General features: G+C 41.5%; 1 protein-coding gene across 1 annotated transcript in view; it reads left to right on the forward strand.

Moving 5' to 3' along the window:
* The window catches only part of LOC126285360 (neurogenic locus notch homolog protein 1-like), a 248,272-nt gene extending 238,369 nt beyond the window's left edge, over positions 1 to 9,903 (forward strand). Inside the window, exon 9 of the mRNA XM_049984683.1 lies at positions 8,600 to 9,903. Coding sequence (XP_049840640.1) covers positions 8,600 to 8,964 — 365 coding nt within the window. The 3' untranslated portion in view covers positions 8,965 to 9,903. The remainder of the gene's footprint in view (positions 1 to 8,599) is intronic.
* Positions 9,904 to 25,619: the final 15,716 nt, after the last annotated feature.

The following is a 25,619-nucleotide window of genomic DNA, read 5'->3' on the forward strand; positions in this document are numbered from 1 at the left end:
GATATTGTTCCTTTGGAAAATGACGTGGTTAATTCTTTTCTTCATCCTTGTTCTATTTCATTATTTGCTTAATCATAAATGACCTCAAAGGGACACTAATTTCAGTTTTTACTTTGAATATAAGAAGAAAACAAACATGGAATCTGCTGTGCTTTAAGTTTGCAACAGAAAGTGTACTGTTAATAACACAAATAAAGACACACATTTAAGGTACAGCCTTCAAACAAATGCTTTCTTACTTAAAATAGACTCACGTACTAAAGAATTAGCAGTTAGGTAAACTTTATAAATGAGTGAGGACATCTTGGAGAGATGCACATTAGGAATTGCTCTTCAGGCTAGTTTCAAGTAAGCAGCTGTTTCCATTATGGAAATCTTTAGAATTTATTATGGCTTTTTGTCACCTTTCTTGTTATGTTTTTGCTTATTTTCCATTTATTTTTTTTATTTTGTTGTATGGAGATGGATGTAGTTTGATACTTATTAATTTAGCCTATGTGGTCGTGACCACAGTGTCATGTTTCCTATCAACAAGAAGGTACTTTGCTGTGCAGCACTTCTGAACGTGTGCTCTTAACCCCTGGTCTCTTTCTGCACTCTGTGTTTTTGATGCAAAATTCTCAAAATGGATTATTTGAAACAAAAATGACAGTTATTTAAGATACTCAGATACTGTTTATTTGCTTCAAAAGTAATCTCAAAATCAATCCAAAATTTTTAAAATAACGTAACCAATGAGAACGTTAAATTTATATTTTAATTTTAATGGGTCAAGAGGTACTTGTTCTTATTTTCATAGATACACACAATATCAGGCTCTGTGGAAAAAAGTTGAATTCTTGTGACAGGTTCGACAAGTCTGCTGTGGTATTTGTTTTTTGTTGACACATAGGGTGAGAATGGAAATCGGTAGACAAGATGTGTATGTAGAGGAAAACAAATGATACAATTTGGAAAAAATTGGATGATTTATTCAAGAGAAAGAGCTTCACAAACTAAGCAAGTTAGGAATGTGTTGGTCCATCTCTGTTCCTTATGCAAGCATTTATTCAGCTTGGCATTGATTGACAAAGTTGTTGGATGTCCTCCTGAGGGATATCATACAAAATTCTGCCCAAGTGGTGCATTAGATTTACAAAATGTCAAGCTGGTTGGAGAGCCCTGCCCATACTGCTCCAAATATTCTCAGTTGGTGAGAGCAAAGGGTGAAAGTGCCATCTTTGCCTTGAGAATATTCCTCTTGTAAACTGCATCAGAATTCTGCTAGCAGTATTGATTTTAATTTTTCTTCCAATGTCAATCAGATGTCAGCTTAATAAAATGGTTGCATTCATCTACTGACCTTGCCGAATATTGTTCATTGATAATAAATGGGTTTTTAACCGATAATTCATTTTGATATTTAATGTCCTGTTCATTTTCAAACCACTGATTAAAAGCTCCATTCATACCTTTCAGGGTCTGTATACATTCTACATTAAGTCTCTCCTATTTCAACTCATTCCTATTCTAGATAGCATTTCATTGTCGGAAAACAACCAAACTTGCTGGAGCATAGGTCATGCTCCTCGCTACAGATCTGTATGCCGTTGCCCCATTATTATTTATATTCTCTTTGAGAAAAGAATTCAGGAGACAAAATATTTCTAATTCTGTAGGGGATGCTAGTAGATATTGACATGAAAGAAGATTCTCCAGTGATTTGTTTTCATAATGATACCTATTGCAGTTAATAGCATGAATCGAGCCACATTGTTAGGTTCACCCATTTGTAATGAAAATTCGTGTGATTTGAGGTAAGAATAAGATCATATTTTATATTGGTTGCTAACATCTGAGGCACTAAATTAGCATGTCATGAAGTAGTGATATCTTGGATTTTCTGATGCTGATTTTTCACCTAACATTTTACCATCTCAGTTGCAGAAGTTGTAATAAAATTTTCTGCAGTTAAGCGTGCTCCACTGAGGTATTTGATATCTGACTATTTAAGCAGTTTCAGGGTTTTCTTTTTCATTGAATATTTTTGTAGTTTGAATCATAAACATATTTCTGGCAAGAGTACAAGAGTATATCACACCTTTGAATGAAGTAATTTACTCTATCTTTCTTTTCTTTTCTCTTTTTCCCATTGTTGATGTTTTTTTTTTTTTTTTTTTTTTTTTTTTTTTTTTTTTTTTTTTTTTTTTTTTTTTTTTTTTGAGAGAGAGAGAGAGAGACTCACCACAAACAGATCCAAATGACAATGCATTTTTGCTGGAGCAATAGAGTTACTTGGGAGAACTTTGTTGCACATAACACACTGAGGACTATGACTATCATTACTTTTCATGAATCATAAAGATATTGAGGGTGAACATTAATGAAACCAACAAACTGCAGGGGCAGATTCCTGACTGGAAATGGAGGAGAAAAGATCCTGTAAACATGTGTCTGGAAGCGAATCATTGCTATGGTAGATGGCACTGAGAAGTGTCAGTTCCTCTGCCCACGTGTCATGCATTCCTTGTGTGTTGCAGGCTGTGTGATTGGTGCAGCATACTGTAAACAGAGAATGATACAGTATTCATATTGGGAACAAGGTGAGAAGCTGTTTCTGTATCGCCAAGCAGATGGAATCGATTAAGAGGCAGCATGGCTATACCAAAACAAGTACCATCACAGGCACCGACCACATCACACAACATCTTGAGCCCTTTTTGGGCATTTGTGTGATCGTGGGTCCTGTAAGACAGATGAGCAGGTAGGTAGGTGGCGGATTGTGCATACACCATATATGGAGGACTGGGGTCTACAGGATATATTGAGACGAACCCTAGTACAAGTTCTGGGCAAGTGGCCTGCCAACATGGTGTAAGCCAAAGTACAATTATGTGTATCCTGCATGACATTGCATTCAGTGGAGGCCATTCGAACATCTGTTGTGACATGAATGTGATACATCTCTGTACTGTGTTCCAGGACACACATAGTCCATTTCCTGATATGTGTTCTAGTCAGGAATGCTTCCTTGCATTTTGTCAGTTTTATTAATATTCACTCTGTATAAGTTTCATCGTGTTGTTGTTGTGGTCTTCAGCCCTGAGACTGGTTTGATACAGCAGCTATCCATGCTACCCTATCCTATGCAAGCTTCTTCATCTCCCAGTACTTACTGCATCCTACATCCTTCTGAATCTGCTTAGTGTATTCATCCCTTGGTCTCCCTCTATGATTTTTACCCTCCACGCTGCCATCCAGTGCTAAATTTGTGATCCCTTGATGCCTTAGAACATGTCCTACCAACCAGTCCCTTCTTGTTCTCAAGCTGTGCCACAAACTCCTCTTCTCCCCAATTCTATTCAATACCACCTCATTAGTTATGTGATCTACCCATCTAATCTTCAGCATTCTTCTGTAGCACCACGTTTCGAAAGCTTCTCTTCTCTTCTTGTCCAAACTATTTATCCTCGATGTTTCACTTCCATACATGGCTACGCTCCATACAAATACATTTCAGAAACGACTTCCTCGAACTTAAATCTATACTTAATGTTAACAAATTTCCCTTCATAAATACTTTCCTTGCTATTGCCAGTCTACATTTTATGTCCTCTCTACTTCGACCATTATCAGTTATTTTCTTCCCCAAATAGCAAAACTCCCTTACTATTTTAAGTGTCTCATTTCCTAATCTAATTCCTTCAGCATAACCCGACTTAAGTCGTCTACATTCCATTACCCTCATTTTTAGTCTGTTGGCGTTCAACTTATATTCTCCTTTCGAGACACTGTCCATTCCGTTCAAATGCTCTCCCAAGTCCTTTGCTGTCTCTGACAGAATTACAATGTCATCGGCGAACCTCGCAAAGTTTTTATTGCTTCTCCATGGATATTAATTCCTACTCTGAATTACTCTTTTGTTTCCTTTACTGCTTGCTCAATATACAGATTGGATAACATCGGGGAAAGGCTACAACCCTGTCTCACTCCCTTCACAACCACCGCTTCCCTTTCATGTCCCACAACTCTTATAACTGCCATCTGGTTTCTGTACAAATTGTAAATAGCCTTTCGCTCCCTGTATTCTACCCCTGCCACCTTAAGAATTTGAAAGAGAGTGTTCCAGTCAACATTGTCAGAAGCTTTCTCTAAGTCTACAAATGTTAGAAACGTAGGTTTGTCTTTCCATAATCTTTCTTCTAAGATAAGTTGTAGGATCGGTATTGCCTCACGTGTTCCAATATTTCTAAGGAATCTAAACTGATCTTCCCCAAGGTTGGCTTCTACCAGTTCTTCCATTCGTCTGTAAAGAATTTGTGTTAGTATTTTGCAGCTGTGACTTATTAAACTGATAGTTCGGTAATTTTCACATTTGTCAACACCTGATTTCTTTGGGATTGGAATTATTATATTCTTCTTGAAGTCTGAGGGTATTTCGCCTGTCTCATACATCTTGCTCACCAGATGGTAGAGTTTTCTCAGGACTGGCTCTCCCAAGGCCGTCAGTAGTACTAATGGAATGTTGTCTACTCCTGGGGCCTTGTTTCGACTCAGCTTTGTCAAACTCTTCACACAGTATCATATCTCCCATTTCATCTTTATCTACATCCTCTTCCATTTCTATAATATTGTCCTCAAGTACATTGCCCTTGTATAGACCCTCTGTATACTCCTTCCACCTTTCTGCTTTCCCTTCTTTGCTTAGAACTGGGTTTCCATCTGAGGTCTTGATATTCATACAAGTGGTTCGCTTTTCTCCAAAGGTCTCTTTAATTTTCCCTTAGGCATTATCTATCTTGCCCCTAGTGAGATAAGCCTCTACAGCCTTACATTTGTCCTCTAGCCATGCCTCCTTAGCCATTTTGCACTTCCTGTCAATATCATTTTTGAGACGTTTGTATTCCTTTTTGCCTGCTTCATTTACTGCATTTTTATATTTTCTCCTTTCATCAATTAAATTCAATATTTCTTCTGTTACCCAAGGATTTCTACTAGCCCTTGTCTTTTTATCTACTTGATCCTCTGCTGCCATCACTACTTCATCCCTCAAAGCTACCCATTCTTCTTCTATTGTATTTCTTTCCCCCATTCCTGTCAATTGTTCCCTTATGCTCTCCCTGAAACTCTGTACAACCTCAGGTTCTTTTAGTTTATCCATGTCCCATCTCCTTAAATTTCCACCTTTTTGCAGTTTCTTCAGTTTTAATCTACAGGTCATAACCAATAGATTGTCAGAGTCCACATCTGCCCCTGGAAATGTCTTGCAATTTAAAACCTGATTCCTAAATCTCTGTCTTATGATTATATAATGTATCTGATACCTTTAATATCTCCAGGCTTCTTCCATGAATACAACATTCTTTTATGATTCTTGAACCAAGTGTTAGCTATGATTAAGTTATGCTCTGTGCAAAATTCTACCAGACAGCTTCCTCTTTCATTTCTTACCCTCAATCCATATTCACCTACTATGTTTCCTTCACTTCATTTTTCTACTCTCGAATTCCAGTCACCCATGAATATTAAATTTTCATCTCCCTTCGCTACTTGAATAATTTCTTTTATGTCGTCATACATTTCATCAATTTCTTTATCATCTGCAGAACTAGTTGGCCTATAAACTTGTACTACTGTAGTAGGCTTCGTGTCTATCTTGGCCACAATAATGTGTTCACTATGCTGTTTGTAGTATCTTACCCGCACTCCTATTTTTTTTTATTCATCATACTTCCTAAATTATTTTAGTAACTACTCTGGCTCGATTATCACACAAGCGTTAAATAACTTGCCTTCTGTAAAACTGATTACATTGTTATCACTCTCAATAATAGCATAATTATCCTTAGCAAAACAGCTAGTGTTGAATTAGAATTAGAAGAGTCAAGTTCTTTAGTAGGATGCTTTACAGTGCTTTTTTAAGCCACTTCTCCATCTAGCAACAAAATATCAATAACTACCTTAAGACAAAAGTACAGTGGCAGCTACACTTTTTAGGCCAAGTGAAGTTTAAATGTTTATTAATGTCCATAAAATAGTTAACAGTGAAATGTAGACTTGAACAAATGATTAATACAAACTAATCTTCACTGTCATGTATCGTAATTCAAATGGCCTGCCACAGTCACACCTCGTGCAGTCGCTACCACATTGTGGAGTTTGCTGTCTGCGAGGTCGCCCTCTGGAAGAACAAAGGAAGATTAGAGTTTAATATCCCATTGACAAGGTAGTCATTGTAGTTCGAATTACACGTGGATGGGGTGCTTTTTCCAAAGGAAACATTCCAGCATTTACATGAAGCATTTTAGGGAAATAATGGAGAAAATCAATATGGATGGCCAGACAGGGATTTAAACCTCCATACTGAATGCTGTCCTTCTGTGTCTGATAAATAGAGCCTTATTCACTGTCAATGTTGAAGACGTACCAACTACCCATATTTGCAAGTTTGATTCTTAGTTGCTATCCTGTTCTTTTTTTAATTTATAGGGCATTTTTATTCGCAGTAAAAAAACTTGTACAGACATTTAAAAGCGGATTAGGCTGTGGGAAATGGAATGATTTCACTTGAATGTCTGCAAAAATGGATTACAAAACTCTGACCAGGTTGCATACCAGTAACTGTTCCAAGGTCTCTCTCAAGCACCTGGTAAGAACGACACTATGAAACATACTTGGGAAAAGCTTCTTATCTTTATACATTAAGCAATGGAATTTTAATTACTTTCTGCCATCAAGTGCCTAATTGCCTCATTGTCTGTAGAAATGAAGTATCAAATATACCTCTGTCCAAAGATCCAGTAACAATCAAAAGCTGACACCGTTCATGTAGTGGTAGATATTTTATTAAAATACTACAGCCCTGCCTGAGAAGTGACCCTTGGAATGAAACATACAGGTATACAGCCTTACCAAAAAATCCTGGGGCACTTACTACTTCTCCATGAACTTGTCCAACAATCCCCTTTTCCATGAACGATTTTGTGGTTTATTTTTATGATTGAAGAATACAATTATTAATTTCAGATAATGAAAGTAAAACATGAAGATCTTTGAGTTTAGTCTACCTTTCAAGCTCTAGTGCTACACAATTCTCTGCTAGGAGAGTGACACTTCTCACTGCATTAAGCGACAGATTGCCTCTCGAGGTAGCCAGATGTTTTCGGTAGAACATAACACACCACTTTTTTCGTGTGGTCAAAGCTTACTGGATGTTATTTCAGTGGCTGAAGAAAGTGATCTGGTTGTATATTGCTCTGTTTTCCTTGTTTTCACAAAAACACAAAACCCACTCCATCATTTTGGTAGGTTCATTTTGGAAATTACTGTGTATTTCAGATAAAGTCCCACTGAGAAGCAATTATTACAGTTTTAATCTATTACTATTTCCAAAATTTGCATACCTTAATTTGTGTTCAAAAGCTGTAGTCCTGATGAATCTTTCAGCAAGTCGATCATATGTATGAAAACTGCTGTTCCTCATTGTTTGTGTTTATATTTTGCCGTTCATAAAGCAAGAAGAAATATAGAATTATAGTTCAGAGGTGAGTAAAAGCCTGGAATAGGGAAAGAAATATGCTCTGGCCTCTTCTAGTTGCTACCTCAGATTTTGATGGAACTACGTAAGAAAATGATGGAAATCTAAAGCAAGGTGGGTGTGCAGCTTCACTCAAATACAAGTTTACTGTCAATACAAGATTACAGCAAGTGCAACTACCGTATGTAGTCCGGCTCTATCATGGTAAGTTAATTACAATCTACAACAACTTCACACGTGTGTGCAGGGTGAGCACACGTCATTGCTTGACCACGAATCGTTCATTTTGTTCTGTCAAGCTGCAGCACCAGTACAATGTAGTTTTCTGGGACAAAGTAATGCGCTCATTTTCTGTATTTGCTATCTCTGAAGAAAGGTGTCATCCAAAATCATTTTCACAGCCAACAAGGGATATGAAGGACAATTGAGGGCACATGTACTGTGTAATTAACAATGCGATATTATGTATGTTCAAACAATAGAAACTCCAGGTAGGAGAATCAACAATGTAGGAAAAGACAGATCGTTACTTACTGTAGAAAACACATGATAAGTTGCAGATAGGCATAATTAAAAGGCACTTATAAAAAGCTTCCAACTACATCCTTCATTAGCAAAAGAAACGTACACACCATTCATACAAGTGAGCAAGCACACTTCTCGCACATGTGACCCGAGATGCTGGAGTTGACAGTCATGTGTGCGTGAGGTGTGCTTGCTCATGTGTACGAATGTTGTGTGCTTATCTTTTGCCAATGAAGGATGTGACCAAAAGCTTTACGTAAGTGTCTTTTAATTGTGCCTGGCTGCAACTTAATGTGTCTGCTTTACAGTGAGTAACATTCTGTCTTTTCCTGCATTGTGTATTATGTATGTTGTTATATGAGAATTGATTGGTACATCATAAATTCTATTTACAGTATAAACTCTACAAGCTGTGTGCACATTTATAACACCTGGCACTAACACATCACTTATATAACATAACTTTGCACACACACACACACACACACACACAACACAACACAACACAAAACGTGTCAAATTAATTGTCTACACAGATATTCTGACAACTGTCAACAGATGATTACTGCAATCCCAACCCGTGCGGAAAGAATGCCGTCTGCCAGCCCGGCTTCGACAACACGGGGAAGCGGCGGCCAGTCTGCACTTGCCCTGCCGGCTACGTCGGAAATGCACTCCGGGAGTGTCAGCGTGGAGAGTGCCTCACAGATAACGAGTGCAGGTTTGATCTCTCGTGCGACGCGTCCACCTTCACTTGCCACAATCCGTGTCGAGGAGCCTGTGGGGCACTGGCGGAGTGTGTCGTCAGGAACCACATTCCCCTCTGTGCTTGTCCTGCAGGCTACACAGGCGATGCCTCTGTTGCTTGCCAGCCATTAAATTCTCAGCAGAGGATAGTCTACCAGAGCAGATATTCAGTATGAACATAGACTCTTTTTTTCTCTCTCTTTTTTGTACCTAATCTTCTCAAATAATGAAAGTATTTACAATAACATTGAATGTTAAGAAAGTTTTAAGCATTGAGCTATGTTTGGAAATTGAACTAAAGTTCCAGATCTTTATGTATATACTTATGGAAATTACACCAAACAGTTTGTACTGGTAGGTGTGTTTTATGGTGATACAGTCACAGATTTGGTAAGAGTTCTGTATCACACTAAGATGTTAGTAACAAATTGCTATTTCACGAAAAGGTTTTCTGGGTATGGTACCACATCATATTGTAAGAAAGTGTTACAGATGAAACACGTGTTTTGGTCACAGTTATTGTGGTTGAAATATCAGTTTCATCAGTAACAGTTACTTACGTTAAGATGCGGTACCATACCCATAAAACTTCCCATGTTAACTGACTCTGGCTGTGGAGGCCTGGCCTGCACAGCTATAATTGGGTATCTGTTTCAGATAATACCTGGCTCTTGAATTGTGCAGTTTTTCAGGAACCCACTTATCATACATTTAATGATAGTGTTTGTGGATTTATGTGACTTGTTAATATTTCCAACTGTCTGTATATAATCTGTGTGTTATAGAATAAGCATAGTGTTTGTCTCTGTACCTCTTTGTAAAGTTCCATAGTATAAAAGATAAACACAACCATGATAGTGTTTTTAATTTTTTTAACTACAGTGTAGACATGTATCCCCTTTCAAGAGTACAGCTCAAGATTGCAAATGACCCTGTCTGTCACTTTGTCATAACAATCAAGAGATCACAAATAAAAGCTTGAAATAAGATAACGAAACATTATAGTTACGTAACTTCCAGTTAAAATATTACATCCACAAACCTTATATGTATGATAATGTCAGTGTAACATCTTATGTAAGATAATTAAAACTAGATATTGAAGGACAGAGAAACACTTCTTTAACTAATGAATGAAAATATTTCAGACAATCCTTATATGAATACAAACAATGTTGTATGTTTATTGTGGCCACCTGCAGCACAAGCATGGACATAGAAGTACAAAAACATAGAGCTAATGCACTGCATCTGCAGAATATACGATTGTGAGTAACTTGGTGCAGTTGAGTATAGTGCTATGCCATCCAACTAATGTGTTGTTCTCTACCGTATATAAGAACAATACTCACAAAGGACTGTCTCCATCCTTCCTATGGACATCTAGCACACAGAATAGCAGAATTGGGATGGTTATGCACTGTCATTGTGGATCTTCTAAGAGTATAAAAGGAGACGTGATAGGCACAGCAAAATGCCGTCACTTGTTGTTACTGATGGAGAAACTAGACAATTTTGTTGTGAAAAATCAATAAATAACTTGCATCACAGATGTTATGCTGAGCATGGTGAATTTAAATGTGCTTACATCCATCACAGAATCATTTTGGGAAAAGTTTTTTGCTATTTGCAGGGCTGTAGCACTGTTGAAATAACATTCAAGTGGTTGAAATCCAGACTTAATGATTAGCACTATTCATGCAGAGTCTCTATAATTATGTTTGTAGAGCTGTCAGTGGTGGACGTTTCTAGTTTGAATGCATAACTTGCTAGCACTTCGTCTATTAACTACATTGTCAGGGATGCACACTCTGTAGACGCGGGAAGGAGAGACTCTCACAGTTGAGGATGCTAAGTGCAGATGACGTTCTGTCAATTAATGAGTAACTTATTACTAGGATAAAAGAAATACCCGAAATCTAGCATTTGTAGATGCCCTGACATAGTTGTGGGTACGTATCAGAGTTGGAAGGTGTAAACAAAAGTAGAGAAGCTCATCTGGTAAGCAATAAGAGCATATACCTATCGGAAAAAAAATAATTAGCAGAGCAACAGCAGAAATCAACTCTGTACACATGTCAACTCTCTGTTGCAGAACTGTACATGATACGAGTGGAAGTCAGATGAAAGTGCAGAACTGTGTCAGACTTTCGAGTTTTCATTGAATGCGTTGCCACAAGAGTCTTCCGACAAGTACTCTGATGTGTTGTAGCAGTACATGGATTTGTTTCCAAATTACAAATTTGCAGTGTGCACCACTCGTTGAGTCTCGTCCAGGTATGAGGCGAGTGTTATCATACTTTTCATGATCTTCCTAGCCAAAATGCATGCATGTAGAGCATCAGGAAGAGGAGAATTCTTAGGTTTTTTTAGTAGGCTTGTGTATAGGACATGCAAATATCCTTATATAAAATCGAACAACACATGGGTATGCCAGCAGTATGACCATATATTTACGTAAAAATATCAAAAAATGTGAAAAAGTGACATAACATTGGTAAAAATTGAGGAAAAAAAAAGGTATAATGATGACAGAGTGATGGGAAATGTGTAAAATTGAGCAAAATATGACGAAATATGTAAAACAGTGAAAAAACCTGCAAAATTGCTTAAAATGATTGAGAGTACATAAAATTAAAGAAAAAGTACCATGAAATGCGTGAAATTGAGGTAGGTTGAGGGTACCCTGGACACTCAAGACTAAGAAAAGCTTAAAAATTATACTCTGGCTGCATTCACTTTTAACCCTCTCCCCCTCCCTGTAAACTATGTGGGTTTTCGTAACACATAGTCCAACAAAGGTGACATAAGGATTACACAGAGATGCCATATTAAAGCAGGCAAAGCATATGTATCCCAAACCATAACTGTGTCTCACACGTGCAGTCGAAGATATATATATTACCGAATTATGGCCGGTTCTCACAAACATTGTTATTGTGTGGGTATTACGGAGAATAATCAATGCGATTATCAGGCTTAAGCCATTCCCTAGAGTGTTCTGTAGGGGAGTGCATCAATGTCACATGTATCACCTTAAATAGTGTGAGAGGGTGTTCTCGAGAGATGTTGTGTTAGGACAAAATTGCTATATTATTCTACACATGAGCGAAACTACCTAAAATTGGACCAGGACTTCCTTGTGCAAGAGGAATGCTACCAGTGCTGTGGTGATGCTACTGTAAACAGCAATAAGACTGTTACATCTCTTTCGGGTACTGATCATGGTGCTTTCTCTCTTGTTAGAAGTTGCTACTTCTTCATATGCATTTTTGTGCGCCTCAATACATCAGTTATCAAAAATATTCATGTTGATTTTTCTTCGCTCTATTTCGTAGTGAGACATAGCCAGATCTGTTAAAACCAATACTACTACTACTCCTGCTACTGATACTAATACTAATGACATGCCCAATGAACATAGGAAGTCTACTTGGGAGTATGTACATTTCCAACTTAAAAAGATGTATAAAATCCATTAATTTCCTAAAAAAACAGAACAGCAGTCTCTGGACTTTTTTCTAGTTGATTTATAGGCAGTTTGAGCAGTGGATGTACACTGACGATGCCATCCTAGGCCACCAGAATAGTGTGGAAGGAAGTAGTTTTATCATTTTAAAGTTTCACCCTAGTGATTGGGATACGAGACTTGCAGGGTGGTTTTATGTCTGATTTTGGACAAATATATCCTGTGTTAGAGCATTAACAGCATTGCATTCTGCATGACTAATACTTCTTTAACAACATAGCATTTTTCGGTACAGAACCAAGTAACCATTGGAGTGTGTGTTTATGTTCTGTGATCATTCCCCTCATGCTGGTACCCTCCTGGTACTGACTCCATACAATTGAATAATGCTCCAGAATTGATAGCATGGTTTATTTATGTGCAATATTTCAAACTTCATCCATCTGGAACTCCATCGTGTATAATCCACACGTCTCTTCTTAACCAACTGTTACATTACTGCAGCATTCTCATGTCTGTTATACACCCATAAGAGCTGCTACCCTCCTCGACATGCATGCATCTGAAGAGATCTTGTGCTTTTGGATGGGTGCCATGGATAATATTGGTAATGTGGGAGAACCTCGCAACCTCTAACTTTATCCTACAAATGTGAGAATACTCTGATGCTCATCCCTACAAGAACAGGTGGCCAGTTGGAATTGTAAATTCTGCAGTATGATCAATGCACTGGAAATATGTAGATAACGTAATTGCATAAATATAGGATGCTGTGTAGTAAACGTTGGTGTATATGGTCGAATGGACTTACTGCACAGTCATGTAGCTGCATTCACAATCTAGTATATTGCAGCTGCAAATTAGGGGAGGGATGATTTAGTGATGGTACAGAAATTAGGAAGCATTCTGCCATGTCAATGGCTAGTGTTGAAATTATGGGACAACTGGTATGTTGTTGTTGTTGTTGTGGTCTTCAGTCCTGAGACTGGTTTGATGCAGCTCTCCATGCTACTCTATCCTGTGCAAGCTTCTTCGCCTCCCAGTACCTACTGCAACCTACATCCTTCTGAATCTGCTTAGTGTATTCATCCCTTGGTCTCCATCTATGATTTTTACCCTCCACGCTGCCCTCCAATACTAAATTGGTGATCCCTTGATGCCTCAGAACATGTCCTACCAACCGATCCCTTCTTCTGGTCAAGTTGTGCCACAAACTCCTCTTCTCCCCAATCCTGTTCAATACCTCCTCATTAGTTATGTGATCTACCCATCTAATCTTCAGCATTCTTCTGTAGCACCACATTTCGAAAGCTTCTATTCTCTTCTTGTCCCAACTATTTATTGTCCATGTTTCACTTCCATACATGGCTACACTCCATACAAATACTTTCAGAAATGACTTCCTGACACTTAAATCTATACTCGATGTTAACAAATTTCTCTTCTTCAGAAACGCTTTCCTTGCCATTGCCAGTCTACATTTTATATCCCCTCTACTTCGACCATCATCAGTTATTTTGCTCCCCAAATAGCAAAACTCCTTTACTACTTTAAGTGTCTCATTTCCTAATCTAATTCCTTCAGCATCACCTGACTTAATTAGACTACATTCCATTATCCTCGTTTTGCTTTTTTTGATGTTCATTTTATATCCTCCTTTCAATATAATATGCATTCCGTTCAACTGCTCTTCCAAGTCCTTTGCCATCTCTGACAGAATTACGATGTCATCGGCAAACCTCAAAGTTTTTATTTCTTCTCCATGGATTTTAATACCTACTCCAAATTTTTCTTTTGTTTCCTTTACTGATTGCTCAATATACAGATTGAATAACATCGGGGAGAGACTACAACCCTGTCTCACTCCCTTCCCAACCGCTAATTCCCTTTCATGTCCCTCGACTCTTATAACTGCCATCTGGTTTCTGTACAAATTGTAAATAGCCTTTCGCTCCCTGTATTCTACCCCTGCCACCTTCAGAATTTGAAAGAGAGTATTCCAGTCAACATTGTCAAAAGCTTTCTCTAAGTCTACAAATGCTAGAAACGTAGGTTTGACTTTCCTTAATCTTTCTTCTAAGACAAGTCGTAGGGTCAGTATTGCCTCACGTGTTCCAACATTTCTACGGAAGCCAAACTGATCTTCCCCGAGGTCGGCTTCTACTAGTTTTTCCATTCGTCTGTAAAGAATTTGTGTTAGTATTTTGCAGCTGTGACTTATTAAACAGATAGTTCGGTAATTTTCACATCTTGCTTTCTTTGGGATTGGAATTATTGTATTCTTCTTGAAGTCTGAGGGTATTTCGCCTGTCTCATACATCTTGCTCACCAGATGGTAGAGTTTTGTCAGGACTTGCTCTCCCGAGGCCGTCAGTAGTTCCAATTGAATGTTGCCTACTCTGGGGGCCTTGTTTCGACCCAGGTCTTTCAGTGCTCTGTCAAACTCTACACGCAGTATCGTATCTCCCATTCCATCTTCATCTACATCCTCTTCCAATTCCATAATATTGTCGTCAAGTACATCACCCTTGTATAGACCCTCTATATACTCCTTGCACCTTTCTGCTTTCCGTTCTTTGCTTAGAACTGGGTTTCCATCTGAGCTCTTGATGTTCATACAAGTGGTTCTCTTTTCTCCAAAGGTCTCTTTAATTTTCCTGTAGGCAGTATCTATCTTACCCCTAGTGAGATGTGCCTCTACCCAAGGATTTCTACTAGCCCTTGTCTTTTTACCTACTTGATCCTCTGCTGCCATCACTACTTCATCCCTCAAAGCTACCCATTCTTCTTCTACTGTATTTCTTTCCCCGATTCCTGTCAATTGTTCCCTTATGCTCTCCCTGAAACTCTGTACAACCTCAGGTTCTTTTAGTTTATCCAGCTCCCATCTCCTTAAATTTCCACCTTTTTGCAGTTTCTTCAGTTTTAATCTACAGGTCATAACCAATAGATTGTGGTCAGAGTCCACATCTGCCTCTGGAAATGTCTTGCAATTTAAAACCTGATTCCTAAATCTCTGTCTTATGATTATATAATCTATCTGATACCTTTAATATCTCCAGGCTTCTTCCATGAATACAACAATCTTTTATGATTCTTGAACCAAGTGTTAGCTATGATTAAGTTATGCTCTGTGCAAAATTCTACCAGACGGCTTCCTCTTTCATTTCTTACCCTCAATCCATATTCACCTACTATGTTTCCTTCACTTCCTTTTTCTACTCTCGAATTGCAGTCACCCATGAATATTAAATTTTCATCTCCCTTCACTACCTGAATAATTTCCTTTATCTCGTCATACATTTCTTCAATTTCTTCATCATCTGCAGAGCTAGTTGGCATATAAACTTGTACTACTGTAGTAGGTGTGGGCTTCGTATCTATCTTGGCCACAATAATGCATTTACTATGCTGTTCACAACTTATATACTGTGATGTATATGACCGAATGGATGTACAGTGCACTCGTCTATCTGCATTTGCATTGTAGTTTATGGTACTTGCAAAGTCGTGGAGGGGTGATTTAGTGATGATGCAGAAACTGGGAAGCATTCCGCCATGTCATTGGCTGGTGTCAAAATTACGGAACACTTGGTAAAATTTATGAAACTGGTTGTGCTATATCTGGTACCGTGCGCTGTGGAATTTGAATCTATGCCAGAAGTCATGGGCATTGAAGAACCATAGAGGTCTCTGCACCATCTCGCCACAAGCTGTGGTGGCGCTCGCCTCCTGGCCCGCTTTTAGTGTGAGGGCACCACTGTGGAACACGGTGCCCCAGTGGCCAATAGCGGCACCCCCGAGAGCGTACTTAAGCGCAGGCCACTCGCTCAGCCAGTCAGTCTAATCTCGCTTACGCCGTTTACACCTCGCTTGCAGTAGACTGCTACTTCCTGGTTTGCGTACGAGTTTGTTTCCTTGTGACTCTGTTGTTTGGTCTTGTTGTATTCATTCTGTCCTACACTGGACATGTCCGTCCTTTTCCGTTGTGTTTGTTGTTCGCGGGCCTCTCCGTGAGTCCCGCCTCGCATTCTGTCAGTGCTGCCCCATGACCGTCCTGGTCGCAGTTACAACATTTTGGCGACGAGGTAAATGGTTGTCGTTTTTGGTATGGAGGCGAAGTTGGTCTGTCTGCTGGAGCAACTGCAGCAGCTCATGCAGCAGCAGCAGCTCCAGTTAGATATCTTACAAAAGTTGCTGCAGTTGCTAACGGACAGTCGATGCCCGGGATGCATTACCACTCCAGCTTCAGGGTCCTCGGGTGTCCGATGCTTTCCCACATCCGCCATCGTTTCCACCCTTTAATGACGCTAAAGATGACTGGGAAACATACTTACATAGGCTGAAACAACATTTCATGGCTTTTCAAGTTACGTACGACTGCTTGCAGCGGTCTTTGTTTTTGTCTTGGGCTTCTCCAGATACATTATTTCTTCTCCGCAAGTTGGCACTGTTGTCCAATCCTGTGGCTCTCTCTTTCCAGGAGATCTGCCAACGCTACCATGTAGTCATCTCTCGGCTGGAGTTCCACCGGTACCATAAACAGCCTGGCCAATCACATCATTCCTGAGTCACGGAATTGCAGGGTCTCAGCCATCGATGCGATTTTGCGTGCACCAAGCAGCAGTGTAAGGCTTCGTATGTGGACACCCTGATCCGGGATGTGGTGGTTCAGCTGGGTCCCGACCCTGAGGTCTGTACTGCGGCATTGAAACTCGACAACCCCTCCTTGGAAGATATTCTCTGCATTGCCCACTCCTTTGAAATTGCTCAAGCAGCTAATGAGCGTCTTATGGCGCTCCACAGGTGGCAGGGAACGCGGCGTCCCGGCGGGTTCTGCCCTCGTGATGTCGACGTGGCCCAGCCGACAGGGACCGGCGCCGTCGGGACTCTTCATGTTCCGACGTCTCTATGGCATCGGCGCCTTCGGTCACCCCTTGCCGCCGGTCGCGCAGCCCACTTCCACCTTGCCCACAGTGCTTTACTGCCCATTCGGGGGCTGACTGTCCCCACCACTGGAAAACGTGCATGCTGTGTAACAAGGAGGGCCACATCCGATCGGTTTTTAGTAGTCGCTCATCTCGATCCATTCCTGCCCTCCATGGGCCTCAAGATACTGTCCACGCTCTGCAATCGGTCATCCCACAGAATGACCCATCAGTGCGGAAGATTTCCTCATGCTCCGTATTTTCACTGAGGATGTCAGTTTTCAGGTCGACACTGGGGCCACCGTCGCCCTGATTGATATGGCGACCTGTACCTGGCTGGGCTCTCCTGCGTTATAGCCCCCCCCCCTCTTGCTGTTTGCTCGCCTACAGAGACGCTTCCATTCCCCTTCGTGGGCCGTTCGTTGTTCAGGCGACGTACAAGCATGTTCCACGGCTCCTTACCCTCTTTGTCATCGACCATCCATCGGCTTCGAATATTTTTGGCCTGGATGTGTTTCAACTGTATGGTTTTTCAATTTTCGACGAAGTTAAGATAGTTTCTGCGGCTGTTCCCTTTCAGGACTTGGACGATTTGTGCTCCGCATTTGCGTCGTCGTTTGCGCCAGATCTCGGATGTGCTTCCGGCTTTCATGTGCACATCACCCTCCGGCCAGATGCACAGCCTTGCTTTTTCCAGGCCCAGCCCCTTCCAGCTGTTGGCATGCTGGAACCTGTAACCTATAGTGTGTGGGCGACACCGCTGGTGGTCATACAGAAACCCTTGGGTGCCTTCGGCTGTGTGGGGACTTCGGCGCTACAGTCAATGCTCAGTCCCTCATTGACACTTACCCCATTCCCCGACAGGAAGACCTTCTTGCCATTCTTGCCGGCGGAGAGTATTTTTCCAAGATAGACCTGGCTGAGGCTCACCACCAGTTGCCCTTGGATGCCGAATCTCAGAACATCATGGTTATCATCACACCTTTTGGATTGTATAAGTACAAACGCTTTCCCTTTGGTGTCTCTTCAGCACTGGCCATTTTCCAGCGATTCCTGGAGCAGCTTACCCAGCCTCTCCCTGCATGTGTGAATTATCTGGATGACATCGTGGTCACTGGGTGTTCCTGCCAGGAACATTTGCAAAACCTCAGCGCCTTATTTTACACTCTGCAGTCTGCTGGTCTCCACTGTCGGCTGAACAAGTGTTGTTTTTTTCAACCGGAAGTGGAATACTTGGGCCACTGGCTTAGCAAAGATGGCATTCGCCCTTTGGATCATAATGTTGCGACCATTGAGGCCCTTCCTCGTCCCAAGGACTTATCGGAACTGCAGGTGTTTCTGGGCAAGGTTACGTATTACTTAAAGTTCTTGCCCCAGACTGCCTCCGTTGCACAACCCCTCAATCACTTGTGTCATAAAGGGGTACCTTTTGTTTGGACTCTTGCCTGTGACCAGGCTTTTCTCCGTTTAAAGGCGATGCTGTAGTTCGCCCCTTGCCTTACTCCCTTCTCTCCGGACCGCCCTTTGGTTGTGGCAACTGATGCTTCGGCATACGGCATTGGGGCCGTCCTCGTGCACTGGAATGCCAATGGCTCTGAACAGCCCATAGCATATGCCTCTAAGGCGCTGACCCTGGCGCAACGGAACTACTACCAGATTGAAAAGGAGGCCCTAGATTGAAAAGGAGGCCCTGGCGATCGTGTTTGCTGTTCAAAAATTTCATTCCTACCTCTTTGGGGCAAAGTTCACCCTCCTGACGGACCATAAACCCTTGTTTACACTTTTAGGGCCTGACTCTCGCTTTCCCGAGTGGACGGCTCAACGTCTCCAGCACTGGGCATTGTTTTTACGTAATTACGCTTACACCATCCGGTATAAGCCCACCATGCTAATGCAGACGCTTTGCCACATCTCCCAGCGGGTACCTATCCTGCCTTTGTCCAACAGGAGGTCCTCTGCTTTCACACTGATTCCGCCCATCGGGATGCGCTGGACAGTCTTTCTCTGATGGCTGCTGACGTTGCTGCGGCTACCCACCGCAACCCTGTCTTGCGGCAGGTTCTCAACTAAGTGTTCCATGGGTGGCCATCCTATGTTACTCGTCGGATGCAGTCCGATTTCAGCCCCTGGCGCCACCTGTCCCACAGGCTCTCCGTGGTCGATGATGTCCTTCTGTTGGTCACGGAGTCAGATGCCCACCGGGTGGTCATCCCTCTGGAATTGCGGCTTCGTGTGCTCAATTTGTTACACCGCGGGCACTGGGTATGAAAGTTTTGGCTCGCCGGCATGTGTATTGGCCCGGCATCGATGGCGATATTGAGTGCCTGGTTTGTGGCTGTACTGTCTGTGTTCGTCACCAGGCAAGCCGCCTCAGTCATTTGCATCCTGGCCTTTGCCTTGCCGGCCCTGGGATCGCGTCCATGTCGATTTTGATGGCCCGTTTTTGGGGTCCACGGGATTACTCATCGTTGATGTCTACTCCAAATACCCATATGTTGTCCGAATGTCATCCACCACGGCAGAAGCTACACTCACGGCCCTGGCCCAGGTTCTCGCCATTGAGGGCCTGCCCCACACGTTGGTCTCCGATAATGGTCCCCAATTCACAGCAGCCTCCTTCCACGACTTCTGTCAGGCCAACGGTATCAAGCATATCCGTAGCCCCCGTTTCCACCCTTCATCCAATGGCACGGCGAAGAGGCTTGTCTGCACTTTTAAACACCAGTTGACGAAGGCGGTCGACACATCTCCAACCACTTTGTCCCTCACCCTGTTTTTGAGCACCTGTCGCAATACGCCAATTGACGGTCACAGTCCGGCAGAGCTCCTTCATGGGCGACAGCCACGGACTGTGCTCCGTTTGCTGATGCCGTCTTCCTCCCGCCCCCACTCCCTGCTCTCTGGCACCGCCGTATGGGCCTGCGAGTATGGGCGCAAGGCGGGTTGGACACCCGCCATGGTCGTCGTGGCCCATGGGCGGCGTGTTACTTCAGTGCAGACGTCGAAAGGGTTAAAGCGTCACCATCATAATCAGCTCTGCCCTCATGCTGACACAGGACTCACGCCATCGCCTCTTTCCCTACCTCCTTCGGGTATGGACGTGGTCCTCAAGTCACCATCGTAGCCCCTGGTTGCTGTCACCCAGCGGGTCTGCCGCCAGCCCTCTCCACCTCCGGGTGGATCGGCAGCTCCCTCCCCCGCCCTGGACTCTGGATTGGCTGTCATGGATACCTCGGCGCCAGACGTCACGGACGTCAAAGACCCATAGAGGTCTCTACACCATAGCGCCTTAAGCTGTGGCAGCGCTCGCCTCCTGGCCCACTTTTAGTGTGTGGGCGCCACCATGGAATATGTGGTCCCAGCGGCAAATAGCGGCGCCCCCGATAGCGTACTTAAGCGCCGGCCACTCGCTTAGCCAGTCAGTTTAATCTCGCTTACGTAGTTTACACCTCGCTTGCGCTAGACTGCTTACTTCCTGGCTCGTGTACGAGTGTTTCCTTGTGACTCTGTTGTTTGGTCTTGTTGTATTCGTTCTGTCCTACATTGGTCGTGTCCGTCCTTTTCCATTGTGTTGTTGTTCGCGGGCCTTTCTGCAGGTCCCACACCTTCTGTCAGTGCTGCCCCGCGACCATCCTGGTCGCAGTTACAACGCTATCAACTGCGGTGCATATTACTCCACATTGTCCCATATCAATAGTGTCTTTCCCATCCCGTCCCTCTATTGGTAGACTGTTGATCACCACATAGACATTGATTGACACCACTTTGTTGATGTGGAGGGTGCCTTGGCAGACACTGGATATCTGCTACTTGTCACTGTGGAGCATGGGATTAAATGCAGAGATCTTCAGAAAGTTGGTTGGGCTACTTCCATATGTTGTGATGCTCTCTACATGGTTTTTTTTTCCTCCAGTAAGATAACAGTACCTCTTCTTATTTATTTCTACTACCTCGCCCATGTTCTGAACAGCGCCTTTCAGCGATGGTCAACATCAGAACTGCCATCATGTAGATGACTGCAAAATGAGGAAACAGTGCTCTTCGAAATGAAATACTGAGACATCACCTTCCCAATTCTGTAGAGGATGAGATTAACTGCTCAGGTCATCGCCTTGAAACAGCTGTTGGAAACACTGTACAATGCTGCAAACTCTTCCAGTTTCCATATGTTACGATGTCCTCCACATTTTTGTCAATGAGAAACATCACCTCTGTGTTTTATTTCTACCAACCTGTGTGTTGTAGGAGCTTTGTAGTTTACACCACAAAGTGTTAAGCTTTTTGTAAGACCTAAAGGATCGAAATGTGTTAATTTTGGTTTAGCAACTGACACAGACCTCGAAGTTATGGTAGAAAAGCAAAGTGTAGGGCCGTGTACATAGCTGTAGTCATAGTAAGCTTGGATGTGTTCAGCCGAAAAAACAATGTATTAAACTGCTCATGAAGGACCAATACAGGAATCCTCATGTGATTGATAGTCCTTTGGATACGGTCTTCCTCAAGTACTGGCGATAAGACTTTATGCAGATCTGTGCAAGCAACTTCGAGCACTGGCCACGTGCTCCAATGAGGCGATACATGTGTATGTAACATGCTCAATGTCAACACACAGACAGTATTTGTTTTTCAATATATTGGAAGAGAGAGCGATGCAATAAAATCTTACAGGAGGTTCTATTACAAGGAGTGGTATACCTGGTCAAAGTTTGGATGCATATAGTTCTCTCTAAACTACAATGAGTTTGCTCATAAGACTAATAGAAATTGCCGTGCAGTCTGACGCGCTGCAGTCATGGACTGTGCGGCTGGTCCCGGCGGAGGTTCGAATCCTCCCTCAGGCATGGGTGTGTGTGTTCATCCTTAGCATAATTTAGGTTAAGTAGTGTGTAAGCTTAGGGACTAATGACCTTAGCGGTTAAGTCCCATAAGATTTCACACACAAAACTAATAGAAATTGGACGTATCTATTCTCATGGAATCATGACTGTTTTTATTATTATTACTAATGATTGCGTGTTTAAAAAACAGGTGTTACCGCAAGTCCTGTGTTATTTCATACTTCATAGACTCTGATTATTAACAAAACTGGAATTATAGCTTGTTGTGGAATGATAGTACTTTTTTTCCCAAACATGTGAGTAGATTGTATGAAACAGGCTGTGATGATCAAATTCATTACAAAACTAGAATGCAAGAATCTGCTGTATGATTAGAAACTTCACAGATGTTTCAGTAGAGGGAAGTTATGGAGTAAATGTAAGCATGCAGCCAGTAATTGGTTTTGATGTAACGGAAGAGAGAGAGACGCGGTAAAATCTTATAGGAGATAGGCTCTCATGATTTGTTTTGTAAACACAGGTGTGATATAGCTTTGCATTGGTAAAACAGTACTTGGCATAGTGTACAAAACAGCAATGTGCTCTTGAATTATAGCTTTTTGTCGTCTAATGTAAAATGATTGTGTTTTTTATGACATTTACGTATTTCTTTATTTAATTTTTTTGCATAGATTCAACAAAACTGATGACTATTGCAAATTCCAGTGTTGTTTACTTAAAATATAAACAAAACAAATAGTTGATATAAATTAGCAAGACTATAATACAAGCACAAAAGGGAATGTAGAGTCACAGAATTAGATGTTGTTGTTGTTGTTGTGGTCTTCAGTCCCGAGACTGGTTTGATGCAGCTCTCCATGCTACTCTATCCTGTGCAAGCTTCTTCATCTCCCAGTACCTACTGCAACCTACATCCTTCTGAATCCGCTTAGTGTATTCATCTCTTGGTTTCCCTCTACGATTTTTACCCTCCACGCTGCCCTCCAATACTAAATTGGTGATCCCTTGATGCCTCAGAACATGTCCTACCAACCGATCCCTTCTTCTTGTCAAGTTGTGCCACAAACTCCTCTTCTCCCAATCCTACTCAATACTTCCTCATAAGTTACGTGATCTACCCATCTAATTTTCAGCATTCTTCTGTAGTACCACATTTTGAAAGCTTCTATTCTCTTCTTGTCTAAACTATTTATCGTCCATGTTTCACTTCCATACATGGCTACACTCCATACAAATACTTTCAGAAAAGACTTCCTGACACTTAAATCTATACTCGATGTTAACAAATTTCTCTTCTTCAGAAACGCTTTCCTTGCCATTGCCAGTCTACATTTTATATCCCCTCTACTTTGACCATCATCAGTTATTTTGCTCCCCAAATAGCAAAACTCCTTTACTACTTTAAGTGTCTCATTTCCTAATCTAATTCCCTCAGCATCACCCGACTTAATTCGACTACATTCCATTATCCTCGTTTTGCTTTTGTTGATGTTTATCTTATATCCTCCTCTCAAGACACTGTCCATTCCATTCAACTGCTCTTCCAAGTCCCTTGCTGTCTCTGACAGAATTACGATGTCATCGGCAAACCTCAAAGTTTTTATTTCTTCTCCATGGATTTTAATACCTATTCCGAATTTTTCTTTTGTTTCCTTTACTGCTTGCTCAATATACAGATTGAATAACGCTCCCTTTCCAACCACTGCTTCCCTTTCATGTCCCTCGACTCTTATAACTGCCATCTGGTTTCTGTACAAATTGTAAATAGCCTTTCGCTCCCTGTATTTTACCCCTGCCACCTTTAGAATTTGAAAGAGAGTATTCCAGTCAACATTGTCAAAAGCTTTCTCTAAGTCTACAAATGCTAGAAACGTAGGTTTGCCTTTCCTTAATCTTTCTTCTAAGATAAGTCGTAAGGTCAGTATTGCCTCATGTATTCCAGTATTTCTACGGAATCCAAACTGATCTTCCCCGAGGTTGGCTTCTACTAGTTTTTCCATTCGTCTGTAGAGAATTCGTGTTAGTATTTTGCAGCTATGGCTTATTAAACTGATAGTTCGGTAATTTTCACATCTGTCAACACCTGCTTTCTTTGGGATTGGAATTATTATATTCTTCTTGAAGTCTGAGGGTATTTCGCCTGTTTCATACATCTTGTTCACCAGATGGTAGAGTTTTGTTGGGAGTGGCTATCCCAAGGCCGTCAGTAGTTCCAATGGAATGTTGTCTACTCCCAGGGCCTTGTTACAACTCAGGTCTTTCAGTGCTCTATCAAACTCTTCACACAGTATCGTATCTCCCATTTCATCTTCATCTACATCCTCTTCCATTTCCATAATATTGTCCTCAAGTACATAGCCCTTGTATAGACCTCTATATACTCCTTGCACCTTTCTGCTTTCCCTTCTTTGCTTAGAACTGGGTTTACATCTGAGCTCTTGATATTAATACATTTTCTCCAAAAGTCTCTAATTTTCCTGTAGGCAGTATCTATCTTACCCCTAGTGAGATGTGCCTCTACATCCTTACATTTGTCGTCTAGCCATCCCTGCTTAGCCATTTTGCACTTATTGTTGATCTCATTTTTGAGTCGTTTGTATTCCTTTTTGCCTGCTTCATTTATTGCATTTTTATATTTTCTCCTTTCATCAATTAAATTCAATATTTCTTGTTACCCAAGGATTTCTACTAGCCCTCGTCTTTTTACCTACTTGATCCTCTGCTGCCTTCACTACTTCATCCCTCAAAGCTACCCATTCTTCTTCTACTGCATTTCTTTCCCCCATTCCTGACAATTGTTCGATTATGATCTCCCTGAAACTCTGTACAACCTCTGGTTCTTTCGGTTTATCCAGGTCCCATCTCCTTAAATTCCCACCTTATTGCAGTTTCTTCAGTTTTAATCTACAGGTCATAACCAATAGATTGTGGTCAGAGTCCACATCTGCCCCTGCAAATGTCTTACAATGTAAAACCTGGTTCCTAAATCTCTGTCTTACCATTATATAATCTATCTGATACCTTTTAGTATCTCCATGGTTCTTCCATGTATACAACCTTCTTTCGAGATTCTTAAACCAAGTGTTAGCTATGTCTAAGTTGTGCTCTGTGCAAAATTTTACCAGGCGGCTTCCACTTTCATTTCTTAGCCCCAATCCATATTCACCTACTACATTTCCTTCTCTCGCTTTTCCGACACTCGAATTCCAGTCACCCATGACTATTAAATTTTCATCTCCCTTGACTACCTGAATAATTTCTTTTATCTCATCATACATTTCTTCAATTTCTTCGTCATCTGCAAAGCTAGTTGGCATATAAACTTGTACTACTGTAGTAGGTGTGGGCTTCGTGTCTATCTTGGCCAGAATAATGTGTTCACTATGCTGTTTGTAGTAGCTTACCCGCATTCCTATTTTCCTATTCATTATTAAACCTACTCCTGCATTAACCCTATTTGATTTTGTGTTTATAACCCTGTAGTCACCTGACCAGTGGTCTTGTTCCTCCTGCCACCGAACTTCACTAATTCCCACTATATCTAACTTTAACCTGTCCATTTCCCTTTTTTATTTTCTAACCTACCTGCCTCATTA

Source organism: Schistocerca gregaria, chromosome 8, assembly GCF_023897955.1.
Source record: "Schistocerca gregaria isolate iqSchGreg1 chromosome 8, iqSchGreg1.2, whole genome shotgun sequence".
Taxonomy (NCBI): domain Eukaryota; kingdom Metazoa; phylum Arthropoda; class Insecta; order Orthoptera; family Acrididae; genus Schistocerca; species Schistocerca gregaria.